The sequence below is a fragment of the Ambystoma mexicanum genome, chromosome 10, assembly GCF_040938575.1.
Source record: "Ambystoma mexicanum isolate Mex_15411 chromosome 10, UKY_AmexF1_1, whole genome shotgun sequence".
Taxonomy (NCBI): Eukaryota; Metazoa; Chordata; class Amphibia; order Caudata; family Ambystomatidae; genus Ambystoma; species Ambystoma mexicanum.
In genome coordinates, this window is record NC_090932.1 from 1,459,120,208 (window position 1) to 1,459,146,298 (window position 26,091).

A 26,091-nucleotide genomic window follows, 5' to 3' on the forward strand; every position below is an offset into this window, starting at 1 on the left:
GAGTTTTAAAAAAAAAAGAACCAGGAGCAGCAGTGCTTAAAGATAAATGAATCAGGCCGAAATTCAAGCCGCGAGTGTGAACCAGCGTACTGCCTCCGTGAAGTTTAAGTAGTGCTTTTACTCCGAAGGTCTACACATGGACCTCAACCATTGCATGGGGATCTACCTGTTCTTAGCAGTGCGAGTCAGTTGAGGAATTCGGAGTGCACTCAAGCTCCCTCTCGAACAGAGTCTTGAACTACCCGCAGAGGACTTGCGCTTGCGGTTTAAAGACTTCTCAGGGCAGTGAAATGCACGCAAGTGATCTGTGTGTCAGAATTGTGCACTCCGCGCTATTTACTTCATCGCTTTATGCGCAAGCTTGACAGCAGGAACACTGGGTCTCACTATAGTTCTGCCGGTATCCTTGTGGATATGGGCAAACGCAACTACCTTTTCCACCGCCTGATATCCCGGCAATACAGGGATATTACAGGCGACGGAACAACCAGTAAATCCCCCAATGGAGGCCTGAGTTACCTACAGCTCTTAACTGGTGGTAAGTCTGATTGCTCCCACCAGCATACTTGTACTCTGCCAGTCTGTTAAAGTGCCGGTATATGTTAATACCTGCACTTTATTACCGGACGGGCAGGGTTATAATGAGGCCCACTGTATTGGCGGAATGACATCTGTTGAGCAGAGCACATGTACACGGCAAGAGACAATGCCAGAAGGCAGCCATTCTCAGCTCTGCACAAGATTTAGACAAAGGAAAGATAGGGAGACTTTTCAGAACATTGTAAATAGTTGATAGATGTGGTTAGAGTAGATAGGAAACCAACTGAGGTTTGCTCATCTGAGGATTCTTGGGAAGAGATACTAGTCACAGTATTTCTTTAGCAACTGACCAGGTGTGAAGCAGATAGGCCAGGTATGGACAGGAATTAGGGGGGGGGGAGTAAAGGGAAAAGAAACAGATCAATGCGCTCAAGTTGCCGCTTTCTGAGGGGGGGATGGAAGGAAGGCTTCCTGCGCGAGATTTGTGGCCTTTGCTATTTTTTCGCATCTCGTCCTTTGCCCTGAGAAGTCATGCATGCAGCTGTTATGTGAGCAGTTGCAGGCAACACGTCCGGGAGGGTCTGTAGGGGATGTGCGGCTTTGGCGAGATTCTACTAAACCTGACACTATGAGACTTAAAACCCATTACTCCATATTTGGCTGCTCATAGGTTTTCCAGTTCCAGTATCTCTTCATTTAGAGCTATGTAACTGCAGCATCAGAGTTGTACCTTGATTCAGAACCATGATTCATGTAAAATGCATATGACAGGAAGGCATCCCTCTGTGTGTGTCTGGAACAGGTGCACGAGAATACAAAAAGCATAGAAGGTTAATTTCTGAACCTTCCTCTGGCATTTTTACTCAGCCATGTACCCCGCTTGTACATCTGTCCTTTAAATGGGAACAGAATTGCTGTTCTTTTTTTTACATTTCAAGACGACAGGCCCTTTAATAGCCCGTCATGGTGATATGTACTTCCAGCGCCCACGTGGGCCCTCAGAGCCCGTCAGCTCATTTGTAAAGAGGGCTATTCACGCAGGGGCATAGCTCCCAAGAAATTCACAGGCCACTACTGGAAAAAAGGTCACTTGGGCATTTCTGATGATCAGGCATCTGAAAAAGGGGTACCTCCTCAGAACCCCTTTCAGATGTCAGATGTACTGTGGATCAAACCCAATGTATATGAACCAAAAGGAACACTTGCTCTTTTTGGCAGACTACTGACCAGAGGAAATATCTGCTGTCACAATACGCACTGAGGCTGTATTGAAGTCGAGGAGTAGGGCAACCAATCACAAAGAAAGATCTTCTTGTAGTATGCTCACATTGACCACGGGATTGGGAAGAACAGAGCAAAAAAGGAAAGGAATAGGATGCAAAATAGCCTAACTGGGATAGATGGGTGCGTGAAAACAGTGGACGAGTCAGGCAGAAAAAACTACAGGTTTCATGCCTTCCAAGCCTCTATTTAAGGACTGTAGGTCAGCTCCAGACAGACAACATTGAGTAGGCTGCTGTTCACTTGACAGGCCCTGCCACTCAGTTGTTCCGCCCACCACCTATTTAAACAGTCCTCTTAAGGTGTCCTCATCACCGGCGTCCTCGGCAAAAGACATGCAAAGACAAGGACCACACCTGTTTGTAGTTGTTCGGGACTGATGGTGCCAAGGGCCTGACCCACTATCCTGCATTTCACCTACAAACTAATCGCTGCTACTCACCAAAAGATATCACCATGTTTCTCCTCCCTCCACAGCCCATCCCCACTCTCACTAGGGTTCGAATGACCAAGTGCCTTGGGCAGTCCCGGCAAACTACCCTAGCAAACCTCATCAATATTTCCCTTGCTCCCATCCAGCACCCACAGACCACATGCACACACCCTCTCATGTTGATCAATGCTCGGTCAGTAGTTGCTCACGCTGCAGAGATCGCTGACTTCATCTTGTACAACAACCTTGATGCCCTGTTCATCTCTGACACATGGTTTAACCCATCTTCTCCACATGTTTCCTCTTACCCCAAGGTTACTTCATCCAACATGCCGACTGGCCAGGAAGGGCAGAAGGTGGAGTGGCAATCATCAACAGGAGCAATTGTCCATGCTCCATCATCCCCTCTCCCAGAATAAGTTCATTTGAATCACTCACCTGCTGGTCCCCTCTATCGCACGAGGAATCCATCACCTTCTACCTCATCTATAGACCACTTCATAGGAGTGACTCTTTCATTGCAGATATCTCCAAAGTACTCTCCTCTGCCAAATTAGCACATTCAAATAATGTCTATCTCTGTGATTTCAACATCTCTGAGTCACAGGCTGACACCCACACTCCAAGCACTGGCCGCTTCCATGGGCCTTAAGCAAATGGTGCTCTCCCCCACACACAACAAAGGCAACATCCTAGACTTTTAGTCTTCACATCATCCCCCTGCATCACCTGCTCAGACCCTATCCCACTTAACTGGTCTGACAATGCTGCAATCCCATTATCAATCACCCACTCGACTACGGCTCACAAAGGCCAGGCTAAACGCCCCCCTCACTCAACGCTGCTCATTCTAAACCTTCCTGCTCAAAGAGCTACAAGCAAACTTTGATGACTTCCCCACCACAGAGAATGCCTCAGACCTCCTGCAATTATTCAGCAACTCCGCTATGAAATGGTGGACACTCATGCCCCCTAAAATCCAGCCGGGCTAAGACCAAACCATCAACCCCATGGTACACGTCCAAAGCTAGCTTCCAACAATTGCTCAATCAGAGCCCAAGAGAAACTGTGGTGCAAAAACATAACTCGGGAGACCTCACCAATCTCAAATTTCTGCGCGCAAACTGTAGGATTCTGATTACCGAGGCCAAAGCTGCTTACTCCTCCACCACCATTGCGGCAGCGTCTAATAGGAGCAAAGCCCTCTATGAAGTAGTAAAACATTGTACCACACCCTCACTGACCCTGAGGTACCAGCAACTCAGGGAAAATGTGACAGAATCAACACATTTTTTATTGAACAAATAGAGAAAATCAGAGAAAGACCATTGAATCAACCTCTTACAGCATTAGCATCCCCTGTACCCCGGCACACACACTGCACCTCCTCACACAGCAAATCACAACTCATCCACAAACAATCCTTCTCTTGTCATGCACCCACCCTCTAGAACTCGATCCCAGTGTCTGCTCGGAATGCCCCCACAATTGTCCAATTTTGCAAATCTCTCAAAACATGGCTTTTTCAACAACAGGTGACCAACGATTAATTCCAATGGACGCACATACCGACGACACTCTGAGCAGCACTCCGCTACTCTCAAACTAGGTCAGCGCTTTAAACAATAACATTAAAAAAACAAAAAGAAATAAAAACAGTTGGCTTCCCTGACTTAATAGGGAATCTCTTTACTAAGTCGTAGCATATTGGGAAGTCTTGCCACTGACGAGCGGGATTGAAGAGCAATCTGCCAATCACTCTACACTGTTTTTTTGGGAAAAGACTCCAAACCCATTTGAACACTAGGACCATTACCAGCCTAGCAAGCACATAACCTTACTGCTTACTGAGGTCCCATCTCACTAGTGAAGTCTCATCTCTGACCTCTTGAACTTGCTGGCCTGCCACTCCTAATCGTGCACTCATTTTCCGTATTTACTCTACGGATCTACCATTTTACACCCCCCTACCCCTCAGTACTTAAATGGTGAGGAATATTCCAAGCCTGTGAATGGTGCGCCCCTGCGACCCGCCCTCATTCTGCCTCCATCTTCCTCCTTTCATCATGGGACACTACAAAGCAGCTGCACATGCAGCTAGGGTCATGCAAATTACTTGATAAATGAACAAATATTGCAAAATATTTGCTTCAAGGCACCCGGAGGTGATGGGAGGGCGGCAATGGAACAGAGGGGAGAGGGCAGGGTAGATCATTCGCAGCCGTGGTAAATTCCTGGTCAGTTCAGTGTGAGGGAGCAGGCAAGGGACAAGGCAGTGCAATGAGAAGAACAAGAATGTAAGTGCAGGGGTACAATGAATCAGCCCAGATGTGCAACGATGAGTGCAGGGGGGCTGTCACATATTGCACATAACCCAACTCAACTCACACGCTTTTGGCGGGTGTCACCAGCCTTATAAACAGCAGACTCACCCGCCAAGCCTACCGCACACCCATTCACTTGAATGGGCTCTCACCTGCCAAAAACAAAATCGGGTGTTGTCACTCACCTTAGTGACACAAAAGGTTGAGAGTTATGAAGGTTAATAAGTTCATAGCTATAAGGGCTTGCAGGGCTTTCAGTGTACCGGGTTTCCCTAAACTCCCCAGCAGGCCCAGCCGAAGCGTCCGCTAGAGGCCAAGGCCTTTTTTCTAAATTGTGAAGCTCTCGCTCACATCCGAGAGCTTTAGGCTTTTCCTCTATAATTGTGGTGGGAGTCATGCTTGCCGGGGGCCAGCGACACAGATATGGAAGAAAAGGCGAAGCTGCTAGAAGACAAGGCCTTTTTTCATGAAGCTTTGAAGCTCTTGCTCATGTGTGAGTTCTTCAAAGGCTTCCGAAAAAAGGACTTGGCCTCTAGTGACCTGTCTTTTTCTTCCCTAATGGTGGCGCTGGCCTCTGCCAGGCAAATCTGATGTATGATTGTTGCAGCTCTTAGTTACAGGGATGCCTGGCAGGGGTTGTTGTCACTATTAAGGAAGAAAAGGGCTGATGCTGATCCCTGACAAGCATCCCTTCAGCACCCTCCATACCCCTCATCCCCCCTGGGAGAGAGGGAGAGAGGGTGATGATCTCTGCAAAGGGCTGCCTGGCGGAGGTCGCTTGTCACCTGTTAGGCCACGCCCTCTAAGAGCCTCATCTCATTGTACTGAGCCACTTAAAGCACTGGCGGCTTGCCTACACAACGGATAATTGTGGCGACCATGTAGCCCATGGACAGTGACCCCAAGTCATGGCAATGAAGAGTCGAGGGTTAGGGAGGGGAACAGAGGAGAAACAAAAACAACGATCTTACTAGGCCCAGTGACATTGAGAATGCGCAAGTGCATGGGAGAGTGGGAGAGGGAGAAGTGCATGGAAGGAGGAACAAAAGGAGAGTGCGGAGCAAGGAGGTAAAAAAAAATATATATGGTCTATGTCAGTTGTCCGATTCGTATGCCATGCTCCCATGGGGTTTTGAATGCATTGCCAGTAGGGCCAATGTGCAGTAAAATCAATAACAATGCGGATTAAGATGTATGATTATTTTCCTACGTGTGGATGAGCAAGAGGACTGCATACGAACGGAGGAGGAGGGAGGCAGAACAGAGAGAGGGGCAGAGAAACAATAGAAGGACACGGGCAGCAAGGCCTTTCTTAAGAACAGAGATGCCCCAAGAACGTTTATAAACATGACTACGCGTTTTTCAGCGCTACTGGGCCTCTGGCTAATTTTATCCCGTCTTTACTGGTGCAAGAAATGCTGAAAATGGCATCCAGTAACTGTATTTAATATGGAATTGAAATACAAATAATCGATAGGATAATCAAAATCCAACGCTATGCTATTTAACAGATACACGTGTGCAACACACAAATATGCAGCAGAGGGCAGCAGAGACTATGTTTTCATCACCAGACTTTGCACTGCTATTTATTACCCCACTCGTTTTCCTCAGTATGTTTATACAACTGTGGACATTAGCATATGATGTCCATTATCACACCCGCCTAAAGAAACATTCAAGAACATTATTTCGTTCTCTAGAAACTGCAAATTTCAACAAAAGCAATCATTTAAACATGTACATATGTGGGGGGAAGAAAACGAACCCGCTGCACCTTTAAAGAAAGAGAGAGGATATTCATGTCCCTTGAAAACTGGCCGTCTTTCTAGGAATGTTGTTTACAGACCAGGGATTCTGGAGACCTGGCAGGGATCTAGCCACAAAGGGCAGACAAAGGGGCTATGGCTTTTTAGTAAAGGTTACCGCAAGTTTAACTCAATGCAGACGTTTTAATTCCAGCGCTATCTCACCACAAGCTCAACTCAAGGCAGCCGGTTTAATGCAGGCCATCTCACCGCAAGCTCAACTCAAAGCAGCTGGTTCAATGCAGGCCATCTCACCACAAGCTCAACTCAAGGCAGCCTGTTTAATGCAGGCCATCTCACCACAAGCTCACCTCAAAGCAGCTGGTTCAATGCAGGCTATCTCACCACAAGCTCAACTCAAAGCAGCTGGTTCAACGCAGGCCATCTCACCACAAGCTCAACTCAAAGCAGCTGGTTCAATGCAGGCCATCTCACCACAAGCTCAACTCAAGGCAGCTGGTTTAAATGCAGGCCATCTCACCACAAGCTCAACTCAAAGCAGCTGGTTCAATGCAGGATATCTCACCACAAGCTCACCTCAAAGCAGCCGGTTCAATGCAGGCCATCTCACGACAAGCTCAACTCAAGGCAGCCGGTTTAATGCAGGCCATCTCACTGCAAGCTCAACTCAAGGCAGCCGGTTTAATGCAGGCCATCTCAACGCAAGCTCAACTCAAGGCAGCCGGTTTAATGCAGGCCATCTCACCACAACCTCAACTCAAAGCAGCCGGTTTAATGCAGGCCATATAACTGCAAGCTCAACTCAAGGCAGCCGGTTTAATGCAAGCTATCTCACCGCAAGCTTAACTCAAAGCAGCCAGTTTAATGCAGGCTATCTCACCGCAAGCTCTCAACTCAAGGCAGCCTGATTAATGCAGACCATCTCACTTCAAGCTCAACACAAAGCAGCCGGTTTAATGCAGGCCACCTCACCAGAAGCTCAATTTAAGGCAGCCGGTTTAATGCAGGCTATCTCACCACAAGCTCAACTCAAGGCAGCCGGTTTAGTGCAGGCCATCTCACCACAAGCTCAACTCAAAGCAGCGGGTTTAATGCACGCCATCTCACCACAAGCTGAACTCAAGGCAGCCGGTTTAATGCAGGCCGTCTCACCACAAGCTCAACTCAAGGCAGCCGGTTTAATGCAGGCCATCTCACCACAAGCTCAACTCAAAGCAGCCGGTTTTATGCAGGCTATCTCACCACAAAATCAACTCAAGGCAGCCGGTTTAATGCAGGCCATCTCACCACAAGCTCAACTCAAGGCAGCCGGTTTAATGCAGGTCATCTTACCGCAAGCTCAACTCAAGGCAGCCGGTTTAATGCAGGCCAGCTCACTGCAAGCTCAACTCAAGGCAGCCGGTTTAATGCAGGCTATCTCACCACAAACTCAACTCAAGACAGCTGGTTTAATGCAGGCCATCTCACCGCAAGCTCAACTCAAAGCAGCTGGTTCAATGCAGGCCATCTCACCACAAGCTCAACTCAAGGCAGCCTGTTTAATGCAGGCCATCTCACCACAAGATCACCTCAAAGCAGCTGGTTCAATGCAGGCTATCTCACCACAAGCTCAACTCAAAGCAGCTGGTTCAACGCAGGCCATCTCACCACAAGCTCAACTCAAAGCAGCTGGTTCAATGCAGGCCATCTCACCACAAGCTCAACTCAAGGCAGCTGGTTTAAATGCAGGCCATCTCGCCACAAGCTCAACTCAAAGCAGCTGGTTCACTGCAGGCTATCTGACCACAAGCTCACCTCAAAGCAGCCGGTTCAATGCAGGCCATCTCACGACAAGCTCAACTCAAGGCAGCCGGTTTAATGCAGGCCATCTCACTGCAAGCTCAACTCAAGGCAGCCGGTTTAATGCAGGCCATCTCAACGCAAGCTCAACTCAAGGCAGCCGGTTTAATGCAGGCCATCTCACCACAACCTCAACTCAAAGCAGCCGGTTTAATGCAGGCCATATAACTGCAAGCTCAACTCAAGGCAGCCGGTTTAATGCAAGCTATCTCACCGCAAGCTTAACTCAAAGCAGCCAGTTTAATGCAGGCTATCTCACCGCAAGCTCTCAACTCAAGGCAGCCTGATTAATGCAGACCATCTCACTTCAAGCTCAACACAAAGCAGCCGGTTTAATGCAGGCCACCTCACCAGAAGCTCAATTTAAGGCAGCCGGTTTAATGCAGGCTATCTCACCACAAGCTCAACTCAAGGCAGCCGGTTTAGTGCAGGCCATCTCACCACAAGCTCAACTCAAAGCAGCGGGTTTAATGCACGCCATCTCACCACAAGCTGAACTCAAGGCAGCCGGTTTAATGCAGGCCGTCTCACCGCAAGCTCAACTCAAGGCAGCCGGTTTAATGCAGGCCATCTCACCACAAGCTCAACTCAAAGCAGCCGGTTTTATGCAGGCTATCTCACCACAAAATCAACTCAAGGCAGCCGGTTTAATGCAGGCCATCTCACCACAAGCTCAACTCAAGGCAGCCGGTTTAATGCAGGTCATCTTACCGCAAGCTCAACTCAAGGCAGCCGGTTTAATGCAGGCCAGCTCACTGCAAGCTCAACTCAAGGCAGCCGGTTTAATGCAGGCTATCTCACCACAAACTCAACTCAAGACAGCTGGTTTAATGCAGGCCATCACATTGTAATCTCATCTCAACATAGCTATTTTAACGAGAGCCATCTCGCTGAAAACTAAACTTAATGCACCTTTCTAATAAAAGCTCAACTCAATGCAGCCTTTCTAATACAAGCTCAATTCAAAGCAGCCTTTCTAATACAAGCTCAACTCAATGCAGCTGCTTCAATATAAAGCCTTTGACTGCAAGCTGAACGCAAGGCAGCCTTTTTAATGTAAGCCATCTCAGCACACGCTTGACTCAATGTAGCCATTTCAATGTAAGACATCTCACCACAAGCTGGACTCAATGCAGCCATTTCAATGCAAGCCAACTCACCACAAGCTTGACTCAATGCCGCCATTTCAATGTAATCCATCTCATCACAAGCTGAACTCATTGCAGCCATTTCAATGCACACCATCTCACCACAAGCTGGTGTCAATGCAGCCATTTCAATGTAAGCCATTTCAGTGCAAACTTAAATCCATGCAGCCCTTTCAATGCGTGTCATCTCGCTGCAAGCTCAACTCAATGCAGCATTTTCAGTGTACTCCATGTCCCCACAAGCTGAACTCAAAGATCCATTTCAATTCAAGCCTTCATAACACAAGCTAAACTCAAAGAGCCATCCTATTCAAGCTTTCTCCTCTAACTTCCAGTTTTATGCAGATGACACACAACTCTCCTTTAGGCTACCCTCAGCCACCTCCTCTACCTCGCTCATAGCTGAATGTCTGTCTGCAATTCAGTCATGGTGTGCTGCAAACAACCTCTGCCTCAACGCCAGTGAGATAGAGATCGTTCGCATTGTGACTCCTGATCCCATGTTCCCACTCTCATTAGGGCCAGCCTTCCTTGGCACTGCACCCGCACCCACCTGCAAGGCAAAAAATCTTGGGGTCATCTCCGACTCCACTCTCTCCTTCTCCACTCACATTTCGGACATTTCTAAAAAGTCCAACTGCCAGCTGCACCTCCTCCTCTTACTTTCCCCCAGCGGCTCACTGTCTCCAGAGCCCTGGTTCTCTCAAGGCTGGACTACTGCAATCGCCTCTTTCTTATCGTCTATGCCTCTGCCTTGCACCCTTTGCAACTCAAACAGAAGAGAACTGCAAGACTTCTCTTTTGCCTCAAGCCCAGGGACCGCATCTCCCTGGAACTGAAATCCCTCCACTGGCTTCCAGTGGCTGCAAGGACCAAATCCAAGATCCTCTGCATTGTCCACAAGGCATTCTGGGGCCTGGCACCTACCTATCTGCAATGATGCCTACTTACAGATTGTCCTTCCCGAGCCCTCCACTCATCTACCTCCAAACTCCTGCGAGGGAGCCGGTTCTCCAAGCAGAGATTTGGAGGGAGATCTTTATCCTCTGCATGGGGCTCCCTCTGGAATAGCCTCCCTGCCACCATCCGTCTTGAGCCTGATCTCCTTAAGTTCCAGAAACTCTGTAAGACATTCCTTTCTCCTCTTCCTTCTCTCTCCCTCTACCCTGCTAACCTCTCTCTCTGCTCTATACCTCTCCCCCTCCTTTCCCACAAAGCTTGCTGACTGGCCGCCGGGTGTACCTCAGAGTATCAAAGGTCCCTGTCACCCATGCCAGTCCTCTCGCACTTGCCTCCGGGCCTGCTCTTGCCTCATCACTACTGCACTTGGTCAATGACCCATGAGAGTTGCATCTCTCAGCACTTACCCCAGTTTTGGACTGACAGGGGGCACTTAGACCCCCCCCACTATTCACTCATCCCCCACTCCCCCCTTGGTACCGTCTGTACACTTGCACGATCTGAATCGTACCATGCCTTTGAAGATCTTCTATCCATCCTCCCTGTCTCCCCTCTTTGCACGTTGGTGCCTAAATGCACTTTTAAAAACTGCAGAATCTTCATCAAACCTATTTGCTGTTATCTACACTGTTAACTGTACTATATGCACTTACTCTGCCTGTGCAGACTTGTATCGTTCAGAAATTCAAGGGCTCTGAATGACTGTTGTTTTTCTCCCCTTGTTCCCTCCCTCCTTGAGCGATTTGAAACACTTGATATGATATGATATGGCATTTGTAACACGCCTATATACAAGTGTTTCAACTTGCCTTGTGTATAGGCGCTTTACAAATAAACATTACCATATCATACCATACCACCATAAACTCGACTCAATGTGACCCATTTCAAAGAAAGCCATCTGACCACATGCTTGACTGAATGCAGCCATTTCAATGTATGTCATCTCAGTGCAGCCATTTTATTGTATGAAATCTCACCACAAGCTGCACTCAATGCAGCCTTTTCAATGCAAGCTACCTCACCACAAGCTTGACTCGATGCCGCCATTTCAGTGTAATTCATCGCACTGCAAGCTCAACACAAGCTGCTTTCAAAGAAGCCATTTCAATGTAAGCCATTTCAGCGCAAGCCAAAGTCCATGCAGCCACTTAAAGTTGTGCCATCTAACTACAAGCCATTTCAATGCAAGCCATCTGAACACAACCTCAAATCGACAGGCCATTTCTGTCAGGTTCCTTACTGCGCTACTGAAATCATAGCTGGGAAGATGTGGGCATGCTGTAAATTAAGAGTATGTGTGTGTGTAATACATTGGGAATGTTTACCTTAACCGTAAGCACAGGAGCAGATGCTAAACCCAAGTCAAGATGGAGACACAATGCAGAATTCTAAATAAGCCGTAGTTTATAAATATTTTAGTAATATTTTGTTCATAAGATTTAAAAGCTTTTAGAAGGAATGTTGAAGGCATTCTAAACTGCTTTTCATCTTTGCTCAGATGATGAGTAGGTCCTCTGATGAAGAGCTCCAGCCTTAGGCTGTAGTTTATACATATTTAAGTAATATTTAATTTATAAAATTTGAAGGCTTTCAGTTACTTTCTTTCAAGAATGCAGAGAATCTGCGTGGAACATTGATTACAGTGATTACGGTGGGAGCATTGTCAGTATTCTGTAAAAGGCCTAAGTCGCTTGAGAAAGAAAAAAGTTACTTTATTTGAACTGTGCTCATGTGAAACGCTACTGTTTATAATTCCCTCACACAGATTTAGGATTGCACGGTATCCTACTCTGTGCTTTGGTTACTGGTGTGTGCGTGAGAGGAAACTATATCTCGGCTCATATCAAGACTGCACACGCTCATTATCTGGAGGGCTGCAGTTAGAGAACGGTGTGATGTAATTTCACATCATTGCGAGTGCGTGCGCCTGCCTCCAGCTTCCCGACACGATGAAGAGTTGACACTTTCTTAGAAAAGCTTGTGTTCAGCTTTACACAACAACACGGAATCTGTTTCGGTTGTTCGTCTTTTGGAACTGCTATTTTTAGAATTGTCACTCAACGTTATCACACAAGAGAAGTAAATATCGTCAACAACAGTTTAAAGAGACAGTTTTTTTTATAGACTATTAAGGTTCGATTATCTTCAATGAAAAAGAACTTGTATTAGCGAATACAATGCAAGGATATGTTACCAAACAAGGTGGAAGTAAAAACAAAATATAATTGTAAGTATAAATATACATAGTTCCTAGCACGGGAGATTTAAGTAAGGCGCAGTAGTAAACATAACTGGTACACATATAGTTCAGGAGTTTTCAGATTTTGATGAAGTCACTAATCGCCTCCAGAGTTACAGAGGCGTACCAGGTAATGGCCAGGGGTAGCCTTTAGAGGGGAACAGAGAAGTAGTAAATGTATACTATATTAGAGAATTGCTCACCTGTGTGTATCTGTGTTGCCCTTTCTACCATCTGCAGGTCTCCAGAGAAGTTGAAGAGAAGAACCTGAAGTATTTGTTATTTTATCCCATTCCCCTTTCCCTCAAGGGCAACTGTGCATTAATTTTTGTGCGCTGAACATCAGTGGGTGTCTGTGGGTTCCAGCAGCTCCTGCCGACTCAAGAATACTAAGGACCTAACAGGATAAAAGGCCCACTTTAAAACTGTTCACCTAAGCTGCTATGCAACCCACATACGTCACTATCAGTTCCTTGAGTGAATTATTTCAGGAGTTACGGGAAGAGTTGGGAGTGTCACGTAGGGAACATTTATATTAAAGCCAGTGAGTAGAAGATGTGAGCCAAAAGATAACCCAATTACAGGTTAAGGGAAATATATTGAAACCATCAGATGAAGATTTACTTGAGCAGCACCCAGAACTAGTGAGGGAAGACGCGGGTACTAGTGAAAATTCTGATCATAGATTTAGTAGTTCTAGGCTTAATTCACTGATGTTGACTCCTTACCCTTAGCCTCACCAGAATGTTTTGGTGGAGATGTAAACAAGTACAGAGTTTTTCTTACCCAATGTGAATTACACTTTCTGTGCAAACCAGAGGCATTTCCCTCTTATGCTTCCAAGATCGCATTCATTTTGTCCTACCTTTCCAGGGAAGCAGCGGAATGGTCTGTGCTTTTAGTGGGTCAGAATAGTCTAGTCTTAAAGAATTTGGAGTATTTAAAGCAGAATTTAAAAAGATTTTTGACCGACGACTTTTGTGTTGAAAAGTGGATGGAGAAATTCTAGAGTTATGCTAGAGTTCCTATCAAAGTAGACCAGGGTGATCTTGAACCCAGGAGAGTGAGGTTTGGAGACAGGCAAGAGGCTGATCAAGTAATAAGTGAAGCGTTAAGTTGTATACTGTGTGCCCGCCTACACCTGTCTCCCTATAAGGGGCGTTGGAAGATCACTGTGCTACATTTTTTGGAGGCACAGCTCTGCTGAGATCACCTTTGGTGTGCCTATACCCTCCCTATCCTACCTACCTACCCTATAGCTACCTTTTTCTCTTCCTGGGATAGTGTATAGTTTGCTAGCGTAATTTTAAATTTTTTTCACAATTATTATTTTGTGTGTGTTTTTTTATTTTTATTTTACTGTATTTGCCACCTTATTTGACAGACACGTACCATCTTCATAGATCAGCTTCAGGTAGCCAGCTGGGCTGAGGGTGATGAGATTAAGCCCGACCATTGCTTTATCATAGTTGACGTCCCTTGGAGCACATCTCTACACCAGGTGCTCAGGTTGACAGAGTCCCTAGAGTCCCTCACTGGCCAGGTTAAATGCCTGGGTAAAGCCCCTGGCCTAGCAGGAACAAGTATCCTGGTCTGCTATGGGCCTAAGGAAGTTGATCCTGAGATATTGCCCCTTGGCATTGATGGGGGGGGGGCAATAGTGTCATAGCCTCTCTGGGCATTGAACACATGGACGAGGTTGCAGGCTAGTGCATCAATCACACCACCTATGCTTAGCCAAATCCTGCTTTGCCCAGTGCTGCGCCCCATCATCTTGCAGCGTCTAGTGTAGATGCTATCATGGTTGTGCCCGTAAGCACCCCTATTCTACCAGGGCCTAGAGCCCATGCCAGTGCTACACCAGAGGATAGAGGAGCCAGATTGATTGCTTCCTCCATGGTGGATGCTTTGAAGGACGTGTTACACAAGGCCATTGCACCAACATCTGAGCATGGCTCCTATGTCCGCCTGAGACCATTCTCTGGGGAGAAACCAACCCAGAGGGGTGAAGAGGAATACCAACATTGGGTAGACCAAACCAACCAGATGATACACAACTGGAAAGCTACTGACCGGTAGAAGAAGCGTTGCATCATTGCGAGTCTGCGCGGCCCTGCTTTGAGAGTCATCCAGGCGCTCCGTGCCACACATCCAGTCCCCACAGCAAAAGACATCATGTACTTGCTGGATGGAGTGCTTGGAACCTCTGAGTCCGGTGCGGAGCTGATGGTAAAGTACTACGCCATCCGCCTCTAACAGGGTGAGTGTCTCTCTGAATATCTGGCCAGGACCGAGCCGATTCTTCAGCTGGCTTTGTGGGAAGGAATTGAACCGAACAGCCTGAACCTGGTCAGGCTGTAACAGGTAATGCGTGGAGCCAACTCTCTGCTGCTGTTACTTCTGCAGCTACGACTCCAAGAACAGACCCAGAGACCACCACATTTTGATGAACTGGTCCGAGAAGTGCGTACTCTGAAGGGCGAGATGGAGGACACAGTGTACAATTTACCAAGTTAACTGGTGTCTACATATGCTGCCCCGGAGTATAATCTGCGACATCAAGTAGAGGAGTTGCACCAAACCATCTAGGCGATGCAGCTGCAAAGGGTGTAGGCCAAGCCACCGCCTGTAATTACATCCAGTCCACCAGAGCGCAGTAGAGGTTATACACCACCATCCCGAGAGAGAGAACACCAGCTCTTCCGACGCACTCACGAGCCACTGCAGCCCCAAAGGAACAAACAGTGTACCGCACCGCTCCAGCCTTGTCAGTTCTGCCAAAGGTGTGGACAGGAGGACCACACCTTCTGTATTTGTATGAACCCACCGAATTACAACCAAGTCGCAGCAAGGTGCCAGACCTTGAATATTCCAACACACTCGATGGTGGGAAACACCAACCAGAACCAGGAAGTGGAGCGCCTGAATCCTCAATACTACTACTCTCCAATTGAGTAGAGGTGACAACTAACAAGGCTGCGCCACCTGACGGGTCTAAGGCTGCAGTGACACCACCAGTGGGCAATTCATCTGGGAATCAGCATCCACTCAGACCGGCTAGTCCACATGAGAGGACGGTCACCTGTAGTCAAACTACCAGCAAGTGCAGCACCTTAACATCATGGGCAATACCTGATGGGCTCGTAGGACCACCCGCCACTGTGACAATTGCCATAGCTGGTCAACAGGCACAAGCGCTTCTGATTACGGCTCACAGGTGACCATCTTTTTTTAGCTTGTCTACAGAAAACACATTGGCTGGGCTGAACCTTCTCAGTGTGGGAGACAACCTTGCAAATATCTGGGGTACATCTGGGTCAGACTGCAGTTTCCACGCTATGTAACTGGAGTCAGCGCTCGTATCGACACCCTACCACTGGTCTGCAACAGCCGCAGTGAACATCTCGAGACACCGGTGGTGATTGGAACCAATTCCTCGATGTTTGACGCGCTGGTGACATTATGTCGGGAGATGGCTGCACCACGATATGCCAGCACGTTATCCATTCACCCCATGTGCCGAGAGGTGTACTTGCAGAGAGAGATCCAGTCCAGAGCGCCACCTGATGGGATGTTCGCACCACTCGGTTTGGGCAGATCACCATCCCAGCACACGCTACTGTAATGGTTCCGCAGCAGAGTACGATTCCGGGTGCTGCAGAGAGACAAAAAAAACAATCAACAAGAAAAAAACCTGACTAGGAAGAGAACAGAAAGAGCAGAGACTCCCCTAGACGAATAATTGCGTTTTCAGGCCTTTCCTAAAGACAAGATGATTTTTTTCTGTTCGCAAGTTGTCCAGCAACTTGTTCCAGGCTTGAGCCAACAAAACCGGAAAGGAATGGCCATTTGCCCTGATTCTCTTGAAGTGAGGAGTGAGTAAGCCAGGTACATCTGAGGAGCGTACGTAGCGGATTGTTTTATAGACAACCAGCTTCTCCCTCAAATAAGAAGCTGCACTTCCGAACAGTTATTTGTGACCCAGCGTAAGTATCTTAAACTGAACCCTTGTAGCAACCGAGACCCAATGGAGCTCCCTGCAAGCCACTGAAACTGGTTCTCTTTGAGCAATATTACAGACAACTCTCACTGCATCATTTTGGATCTTTTGTAACTTGCCCAGACATTCCTTACTAGCCTCACCAAGCAAGGAATTACAATAATCAAGTCTGGGCAGGACAATGGCGCGGACTAACTTCTTGCGGTTTAATTGAGTAACCAGGGGGCTAATTTGTCTCAGAACCCTCAGGTATTAATTTCAGTTTTAACCACTTAGTTTACATGGGTGTCTGCATTGAGTGCTGCTTCCATGTAAACCCCAAGAGCTTTAACTTACTAACCACAGAGATATTATTTCCGTCAAAGCTAAAACTCTTAAAAGCAGGGCTCAGTCTTTCTCTGGCATACTTTGACCCATAAACCATTAGTTCAGTTTTTTCGGCATTTAAACATAACCAGTTCGAGGTCATCCAGTCTTTAATAAACTGGTAGATTTTTATTAAGGTTTTCCTGGTCTGCTTCATAGTTTCCGGTGAGTTCATGGACAGTTGAATGTCATTGGCGTAATTCGCAAAGAAAACCCCCAGTTTCTCTAGATCATAGGGGCTTGATGTAAATTTTATAAAGCAAGCTGGCACCCTGTGGTACCCCACAGCCAATGGGGGCAGAGTCAAAGGAGAAATCTCCCCAGCAAACCCTGGAGTTGCAGCCACAGAGAAAGGAGTCCATCCATTTCCTAGCTTTCTCTGAGAAATATCCGGTGTGAGTCAACATGTTCAAGAATTGCTGTGTTCGAGTAGGTCGAAAGCTGCCAATAGATCCGACAGGATCAGCAGCCCTGACCCACTCTTTTCAAGGGCAGTTAACATGTGAAGATCTAGGAGGGTGCTTTCAGTACCATGGGCCGAGTGAAACTCTGACTGCTTCTTGTGGAGGAGACCCATGGTCTCTACATGGTGCTGGATCTGAGTAGTGGCCATTTTGTCGATTATTTTTAAAAGAAATGGAGTATTGGTAATTGGCCCAAGGTTCGAAAAATCCCTTGGGTCTAGCCCCGGTTTTTTCAAAAGTGGAGTCACTGCTACCTCCTTAATGACCGAAGGGATGATACTATGCGCAAAAGAGGCATTAATAAATCTACTAAAAAAGGGCAAAACCAATTCCTTGTTCTCCAAAATAGTTTTAGAAGGGAGCAGATCTCCAGGATAACTGGTTGGGTGCATGCCTCCCAACAAATCCGCTACATATCGGTTTAGTACTGGGATGAAATCAAAAGAAACCTGAGAATCCCGGCATTGCTCCCTGCCATGGAAACAGGAGGCTCCGATAAGATCTGATTGTCCAAATCATTACAAATTCTTGTACGTGCAAGAGTGATTTTATGCTCAAAGGCCCTCTGCACATGAGCGCAATCATCTCTGCCTGGCTTAAAGGTTTGATCACGGCGCTGGGTTTTTCCCAGTTTTTTTAACAATTTAAATAACTCTTTGGTTTGATTTCCAGCTTTCGTTATTGGTTAATAGAAACTAGTGATTATTGGTGATTACCAATGCAATGAGACAGCTGTTTTGTCCAACACGGCAAAGCACTGTTTGGCATAGTGGGGTGTGATAAACAGCATGCTAATCAAAATGAATATGCTCAGCCAGCGCCCGTTGCGTATAGGGAACAGTTCTATGCTGCTGCATAGTGAATATCCTGATGCAACAGAGCTTTCTTCAGCGTTATGCCTGTGGCAGAGATCGCAATGGGACAGATCAGCAATGGTCTTTCATATTTGTAAATGTAGGAACTTTTACTGTGTCAACACACTGTAAGGTCTTCCTAGAGCGCACTTGGGTGGCTTGGTGGGGCTGGTAAGGGAGGGATAAATGTGGCACAATAGCAAATAAATGGGAACAAAGCCACACTCGCAGTTCATTGGGGCAGGTGGGTTTTCATTGCTTCGCAGAGCTTCGTATATTCAAGGTCTATGTGGAGGAGAGGACAAAGTAATCACAGTATTGGGGAGTCTTGGGCATGTAGGCTCTTCCCCACTAAAGCTACTACCTTATGCCCTGAAGGGACAGCCTGTTCAAGGTAGAAGACATGGTATTACCCAAACTGACCTTTTACAATTGACGTTTTGCACAATTGACCTTTATATTATTTGAGTTATTTTCTATATGTATTGGGTTGGTTTTGGATTATAAATAATATAAGGGGATTGGGTGGAGGGATGCAGGGGGTTTTGGATTGAGTGGGAGTTGCGGGGGTTTCCCCCCGCATATATATCCTAATTGACCTTCTAAATGAGGTCAATTCTCCCGAGGTCAATTGTGAAAAGGTCAATTAGTATACAACCAGGGACATCAGTGTGTGTGGTTGGCGGGTAGAGTTCAAGCAATCAGCAGGAGTGAAGACACTCCACTTTAAAGTCTGAAGAATACTGCATATGCATGACCGTGATTCCACCTATATGCCTTCTGTGGTTAAGTAGTGCACACCGCAAAGATAAAATGGAGCACAGCCCTAAACTAACAGGACGGGAAGCTCTACAATAATGGAAATATGTGCGGAGAGAAGAACAGGGCAATAACCTGCACTAAGATAAGAGAGGGAAGAGACTCTGCCCTCATGTGTGGAGAAAACTTCTTAACGTTGTAGGGAACTTGTTTGCCCCCCAATTTGGCAACGTGTGGCTCACACATGATATATTGTGACTGCTTGTGGATGCTTTCGTCTCTTGCACATCACTCCAGATAGCCTGATTTTTCCAGTGAGCAGGTTATTACTTTCAGTCGTAGCAAACAATAATTTGAATTCTATTTGTGTTTAATGGCCCGTGAGAGCAGGCGCTAATTTACTCCTGATAGCCCTACTCACTGTTTGTGAATCTTAGTGATAAGTGGTACATGGGAAGTGCCCCACTTCTAGTTGTTGTCAATGAAAAGGAGCCCCCCTTTTGGAAATCAGGGCCTGGGTGGGTGGCTAGCACTGGTTCACTGTAACAGAGTGACTACTACACTGGAGCCCAGCACCCCATGTATGCTATGTCAACAGATAGCAGGGGGTGCGGTGGGACACAGAGAGCATGTGCACCAGCTAACACTTTCCCAAATTCTTCTCTGATTACCTCCTGCGTCCCACTCAGTGCATTTGGTATACAGAGTATTGTGCTGGGGAACTGGGGGGTAGGTCTGCAGCATTCGTAAGCCAAATATGGTGCCACAGATGTGCCTCCCCTTCCTGCTTGGGCACATCAGTATATAGACATTGCTAGGCTGGCAGTGGGCTGGAAGAGTGAAGCTGGCGTTCAGCATAGATGTGCCTCCCCTTCTCATGCGGGCACATCAGTATATGGGCGTTGCTAGGCTGGCAGTGGGGAGTGCGGGCACATCAGTATATAGACATTGCTAGGCTGGCAGTGGGCTGGGACAGTGAAGCTGGCGTTCAGCATAGATGTGCCTCCCCTTCCTGCGCGGGCACATCAGTATATGGACATTGCTAGGCTGGCAGTGGGGAGTGCGGGCATATCAGTATATCGACATTGCTAGGCTGGGAGAGTGAAGCTGGCGTTCAGCATAGATGTGCCTCCCCTTCCTGCGCGGGCGCATCAGTATATGGACATTGCTAAGCTGGCAGTGGGCTGGGAGAGTGAAGCTGGCGTTCAGCATAGATGTGCCTCCCCTTCCCATGCGGGCACATCAGTATATGAGCGTTGCTAGGCTGGCAGTGGGGAGTGCGGGCACATCAGTATATGGACATTGCTAGGCTGGTAGTGGGCTGGGAGAGTGAAGCTGGCGTTCAGCATAGATGTGCCTCCCCTTCCCGTGCGGGCACATCAGTATATTGACATTGCTAGGCTGGCAGTGGGGAGTGCAGGCACATCAGTATATAGACATTGCTAGGCTGGCAGTGGGCTGGGACAGTGAAGCTGGCGTTCAGCATAGATGTGCCTCCCCTTCCTGCGCGGGCACATCAGTATATGGACATTGCTAGGCTGGCAGTGGGGAGTGCGGGCATATCAGTATATCGACATTGCTAGGCTGGGAGAGTGAAGCTGGCGTTCAGCATAGATGTGCCTCCCCTTCCTGCGCGGGCGCATCAGTATATGGACATTGCTAAGCTGGCAGTGGGCTGGGAGAGTGAAGCTGGCGTTCAGCATAGATGTGCCTCCCCTTCCCATGCGGGCACATCAGTATATGAGCGTTGCTAGGCTGGCAGTGGGGAGTGCGGGCACATCAGTATATGGACATTGCTAGGCTGGTAGTGGGCTGGGAGAGTGAAGCTGGCGTTCAGCATAGATGTGCCTCCCCTTCCCGTGCGGGCACATCAGTATATTGACATTGCTAGGCTGGCAGTGGGGAGTGCAGGCACATCAGTATATGGACATTGCTAGGCTGGCAGTGGGCTGGGAGAGTGAAACTGGCGTTCACCATAGATGTGCCTCCCCTTCCTGCGTGGGCGCATCAGTATATGGACATTGCTAGGCTGGCAGTGGGCTGGGAGAGTGAAGCTGGCGTTCAGCATGGATGTGCCTCCCCTTCCTGCGCGGGCGCATCAGTATATGAGCGTTGCTAGGCTGGCAGTGGGGAGCGCGGGTGCATCAGTATATGGACATTGCTAGTCTGGCAGTGGGGAGTGCGGGAACATCCGTATATGGACATTGCTAGGCTGGCAGTGGGGAGTGCGGGCACATCAGTATATGGACATTGCTAGGCTGGCAGTGGGGAGAGCGGGCACATCAGTATATGGACATTGCTAGGCTGGCAGTGGGCTGGGAGAGTGAAGCTGGCGTTCAGCATGGATGTGCCTCCCCTTCCTGCGCGGGCGCATCAGTATATGGACATTGCTAGGCTGGCAGTGGGCTGGGAGAGTGAAGCTGGCGTTCAGCATAGATGTGCCTCCGCTTCCTGCGCGGGTGCATCAGTATATGGACATTGCTAGGCTGGCAGTGGGCTGGGAGAGTGAAGCTGGCGTTCAGCATAGATGTGCCTCCCCTTCCCATGCGGGCACATCAGTATATGGACGTTGCTAGGCTGGCAGTGGGGAGTGCGGGCACATCAGTATATGGACATTGCTAGGCTGGTAGTGGGCTGGGAGAGTGAAGCTGGCATTCAGCATAGATGCGCTTCCCCTTCCCGTGCGGGCACATCAGTATATGGACATTGCTAGGCTGGCAGTGGGGAGTGCAGGCACATCAGTATATGGACATTGCTAGGCTGGTAGTGGGCTGGGAGAGTGAAGCTGGCGTTCAGCATAGATGTGCCTCCCCTTCCTGCGCGGGCGCATCAGTATATGGACATTGCTAGGCTAGCAGTGGGCTGGGAGAGTGAAGCTGGCGTTCAGCATAGATGTGCCTCACCTTCCCGTGCGGGCACATCAGTATATGGACATTGCTAGGCTGGCAGTGGGGAGTGCGGGAACATCAGTATATGGACATTGCTAGGCTGGCAGTGGGGAGTGCGGGCACATCAGCATATGGACATTGCTAGGCTGGCAGTGGGGAGTGCGGGCACATCAGTATATGGACATTGCTAGGCTGGCAGTGGGCTGGGAGAGTGAAGCTGGCGTTCAGCACGCTGTGGGTTGAACCTTGCTGCAGCACCTCATCGTAGTACAGTTTCACTCGATTGGTAACGGTGCTAGCACAGGTCGCGTGAACGCCTGCACTCTTGCTGCAGTCAACGTGTAAGGGTGTTTGTAACCCAGAGCGCCTGCCCTAGGTCCCGCTGCTATTTCTTGTGCAGCTTCGTGGGTCAACCAGGACAACAGCAATCCGGATCAATGTGAACTCAAGCGAAGCTGAATGGAGGATAACTGGGGGTTCCTTATCTATAGTCATGGTACACTGTGTAAGTTACAAAAGGAGACCAACACTTAGAGACAATTAAAAGGAGTAAAATGTGAACCAAACACTAAATGACAAGAATTACATTCACAGTGCGTCACTCCAAAGACAAACCTAGGTGCTCAGAAACTACCACAGTGGCGATTTGGCACAGTATAAAAGTATATTAAAATAAAAAAAACATCCAACACATTGAGATTAGCTCTCTAACAATGATTGTTCGACTTTTTCAGGACTTAATTATTCTCTACCAGTGTAGCTCCTGAAACTTGCGGGCAGGTTTCCCTGGCCTGTGAGCAGGATGCACTTACCCCCTTTCTGGGACTGGATCTCCTTTTTGGCTTGCTCCAAGATATTTTTGATGGCATCATCTGAGCCAGTTTCTGGAGTTCTAATTCTTGGAGTTATACTACCTGAAAAACAGAACAAAAACATATTTCTCTCTTGTAACGGGCTTTATGTCAACAGATGTCCAATTGTGTTTGCTAATGTGCACGTTCCGTTATTCTTAGAAAGCTCAGTTTAAAGATGGTGTCTCTCTGCATTAGTGACTTGTCTTGCAGGAAACACATCGGGCCTTATTATGGGTTGGCTGGCGCAGTATTAACGTGCCAGTAATTACAAGAGCTGGAACTACGTCCGCCACTCCACCGGCAAAAACTGCCAGTATTACAGACGCCCGCATTACCAGCACCTGTAATACCGGCAAGTCCTATGGGACTGCATGAATGGGGATTAACACTGTCACCCGGCTCTCGTAATCCGGCGGTAATACCGCCAGCCTGAGTGCCAGTAAACGTAATTTCATTTGCCGGTGTCCTTACGGATTTACCACTAGGTGTAATGAGCCCCGATGGCAAGTAAACTGGGCTTCAGGATTATACTTCTTCACTTTGCAGGTCGGTCAGGCTACAGGTTTCACGCTTTTATCCTAACTGAGGGAAATTGGTATCACATTTACAAGGATGAAGAATAAAGCAGAAAAGGTCGTTGTGCAGAATCCAGATAAATCAATGTAGGCACTGAAGCATGCATAGGCACTTGCGCTGGTGCAGTCAGGGCATCACTATCGTGCAATCTTTGTACAGCACTGCACAAAAGCGCCTAGTTATGGACCAGGTTTACTCCACTTCTCCTGAAAGTAACTACTCTTGTGACCCATCATGAATGAGTGTAGCTTTGGGAACACCTGTGACGTCTTGGTTAGCGCCAATAACAAGTCACATTGAGAACATTAGCCATGTTTGTCCATTTTGCCAGGCCAGGCCCATGGAGGGGGTCTGGAATTTTGGGGGCACAAGGAACACCCAACTGCAAAGATCGGCCCTTCTTGTCTTACAAGTCCCCAACTCCCAGTGGAACCTCTTTGGACACAACAGTGCACACATTTAAACGGCAGGAGCTACCTCAGTAGTGTACTCGACCGCTGTTGATCAAACCAAAGCACTGTGTCTACATTGCTCTGCATATGTGGCTCAAAATCTGCACAGGGTAAATGTTTGCACAAAAGATAATCTACTTTGGTGTGTTTAACAGAGTCAGTTTCCTGTAACTGACACTAAAATATCCTGTTCTTAATATGATTAACCACCAGTTCCTTATGTGTTGCTATGTTACGGGCTATACACACCGTGCTCTGCTGCCATTTGCAGGGTCTCCTGGTGCACTGGGTCGGAAAGGGCGAGCGGTGGGTTAGGCTAGTGGGGACAGAGGGAACATGCAAGCTAGCGTTGCTGCTGTGTTCATGCAAGCAATTCGTATGCACCCGGGTACTGTGTGCAGGTCTGTTTCCAGGTGGTCTGTTTCAAGGGCCTAGAGCATTACCATAACACATCATTGTTATGCATGGAGATTCGGTGAAAGGCAGCCATTGAAACACGCCTGCAATGCCACAACTGCCTGCTGCTTTTTGTGGTGCCCACAGCTATAATTTAATCATTTGTTGCGAGGAAATAGTGTTGTCTCTCAGAGACACCTATTGAACTGGGGAAAACAATTGTCCGAAATGGCCGTTTAAAGTAGAGCACTAACATTGTATTAATAAGAAATTCATTTTACCGGTGTCACAAAATAAATTGCTGGCCAAATGCCTGTCTGTGTTCACTACCACCTTATAAACATCACAGAGATATTCAAGCACTTGCCTTGGCAGCTCAGCAATGCCACATATTCCAAAGAATATTCTTTATTTTATAAGATTGAATCCACTTTTGTCCTTCCGTTTTCCATTATCTGATGGAAAGTGCATGATGGGTTTTGGTAGTATGTTTGGAGAAGGGGAATGCTTAGAGACAGGGTTGGCACTTCAGGCCAACACAACACAGGATAAAATCACCGGAAAAGTGATTGTAGCTGTCAGGGTTCCTAGGCGAATAGCAGGAGTACACAGGGTGAGAAGGTGTTTTGGCAGAGTCATAGGTTGGTGGGAAAAAAAAGTGTTGACATTTTGTCCTTAACCTCCGATGCAGACATCAGAAACGACCCCAAACCAAGATGGATGGTTTGGAACTTTGGAAGAAATGTAACATTCTAAACTGCCTTTCATCACTGCAGTTGAATTTCCAAGCCCTGTTTGTGAAACCCCTGATAAAGAGAGAAATTACAGAAGACAAACAAGAAAACTAGTGGACATTCGGAGAGGATAGGGATATAAGAGCAGGAGAAATTCATTGGCCCACTAAGGAATGCACTGGGAGTAGAAATAAGAGCACGTTTACTTAATGACTGAATTTAAAGTTCAATAGTATTTAACTATAGTGCATAAAGTGTTGACGTATATAAGTTTAATAGTTAGGATTTAAAATGACATTTTAAATCGTAACGTAATAGGATAAATAAAAATTGCAAGGCATACAATTTATATAGGAGTGTTTTGTAACGGAAGAAGGTGCGAATTATACAATGAGCTAGTCCACGTTGTTTCCGAAAGTCGGAGCAGTGTTAGCTGAGCGCGGTTGCCTGACTTAGAAAGGGAGGCGCGAGTGGACAAATCAGGCATAATAGGCGAGCGAGGCAGATCGGAGAGGGAAATATTGCGATATGGGAAGTGTTTGTTTGATTGTTTGTTTATTTGGTAATGTACACCGAACCCATAGGTAGCTGGGCGCAGCAGATAAGAATACTTGAAGCTTAGTTACAACATAGTGATCCTATGTTGTAACTAAGCTTCAAGTATTCTTATCTGCTTTACAGACATGGAAATACAGTTCAATAGGTTACATGAAGAATGTACAATGGGTTACATGGGTGAATGTAATACATGTGGTAATGATACAAAGTGAGGGCAAGTTCGTGATCAGGGGAATAGGCTGACTTACAGATGTTTATATATCATTAGATCATAACCAGTTTAGGGAGTTACGTCTAAAGCTGAGATAGGATGGATCAGTCCTGAGGTTTAGGGGTAATGCATTCCAATGCTTTGCAGCTCTCACTGGGAAGCTTCCTCCTCCTGAATTGGTTAACTTAAATCTAGGTATCACTAGACAGTGAGAGGCAGCTGATCTGCGTGGGCAGGTTGAGGTTTTTCTAGTCATTCTTTCTGTGAGATGGGGGCAGAGTTGTTTAGGCATTTGAAGGTGAGAGATATCATTTTAAGAAGGATCCTATAACTCATTTTTAACCAATGGTGGTCTCTTCTGGGCTGAAGATATGTTCTCTTTTGGTTAAGCTAAGGGCAGTTCCCAGGGCATTATTTTGAAGTATTTGTAATTTATTAGTGAT

The 26,091-nt window shown here is 47.3% G+C and overlaps 1 protein-coding gene across 2 annotated transcripts in view; it reads right to left on the reverse strand.

Moving 5' to 3' along the window:
- CUX2 (cut like homeobox 2) overlaps positions 1 to 26,091 on the reverse strand; it is a 1,287,506-nt gene that overhangs the window by 81,097 nt on the left and 1,180,318 nt on the right. For both annotated transcript variants that reach the window (XM_069619531.1, XM_069619530.1), the window contains one exon: positions 22,680 to 22,781. In XM_069619531.1, the coding sequence (XP_069475632.1) occupies positions 22,680 to 22,781 (102 nt within the window). The remainder of the gene's footprint in view (positions 1 to 22,679; positions 22,782 to 26,091) is intronic.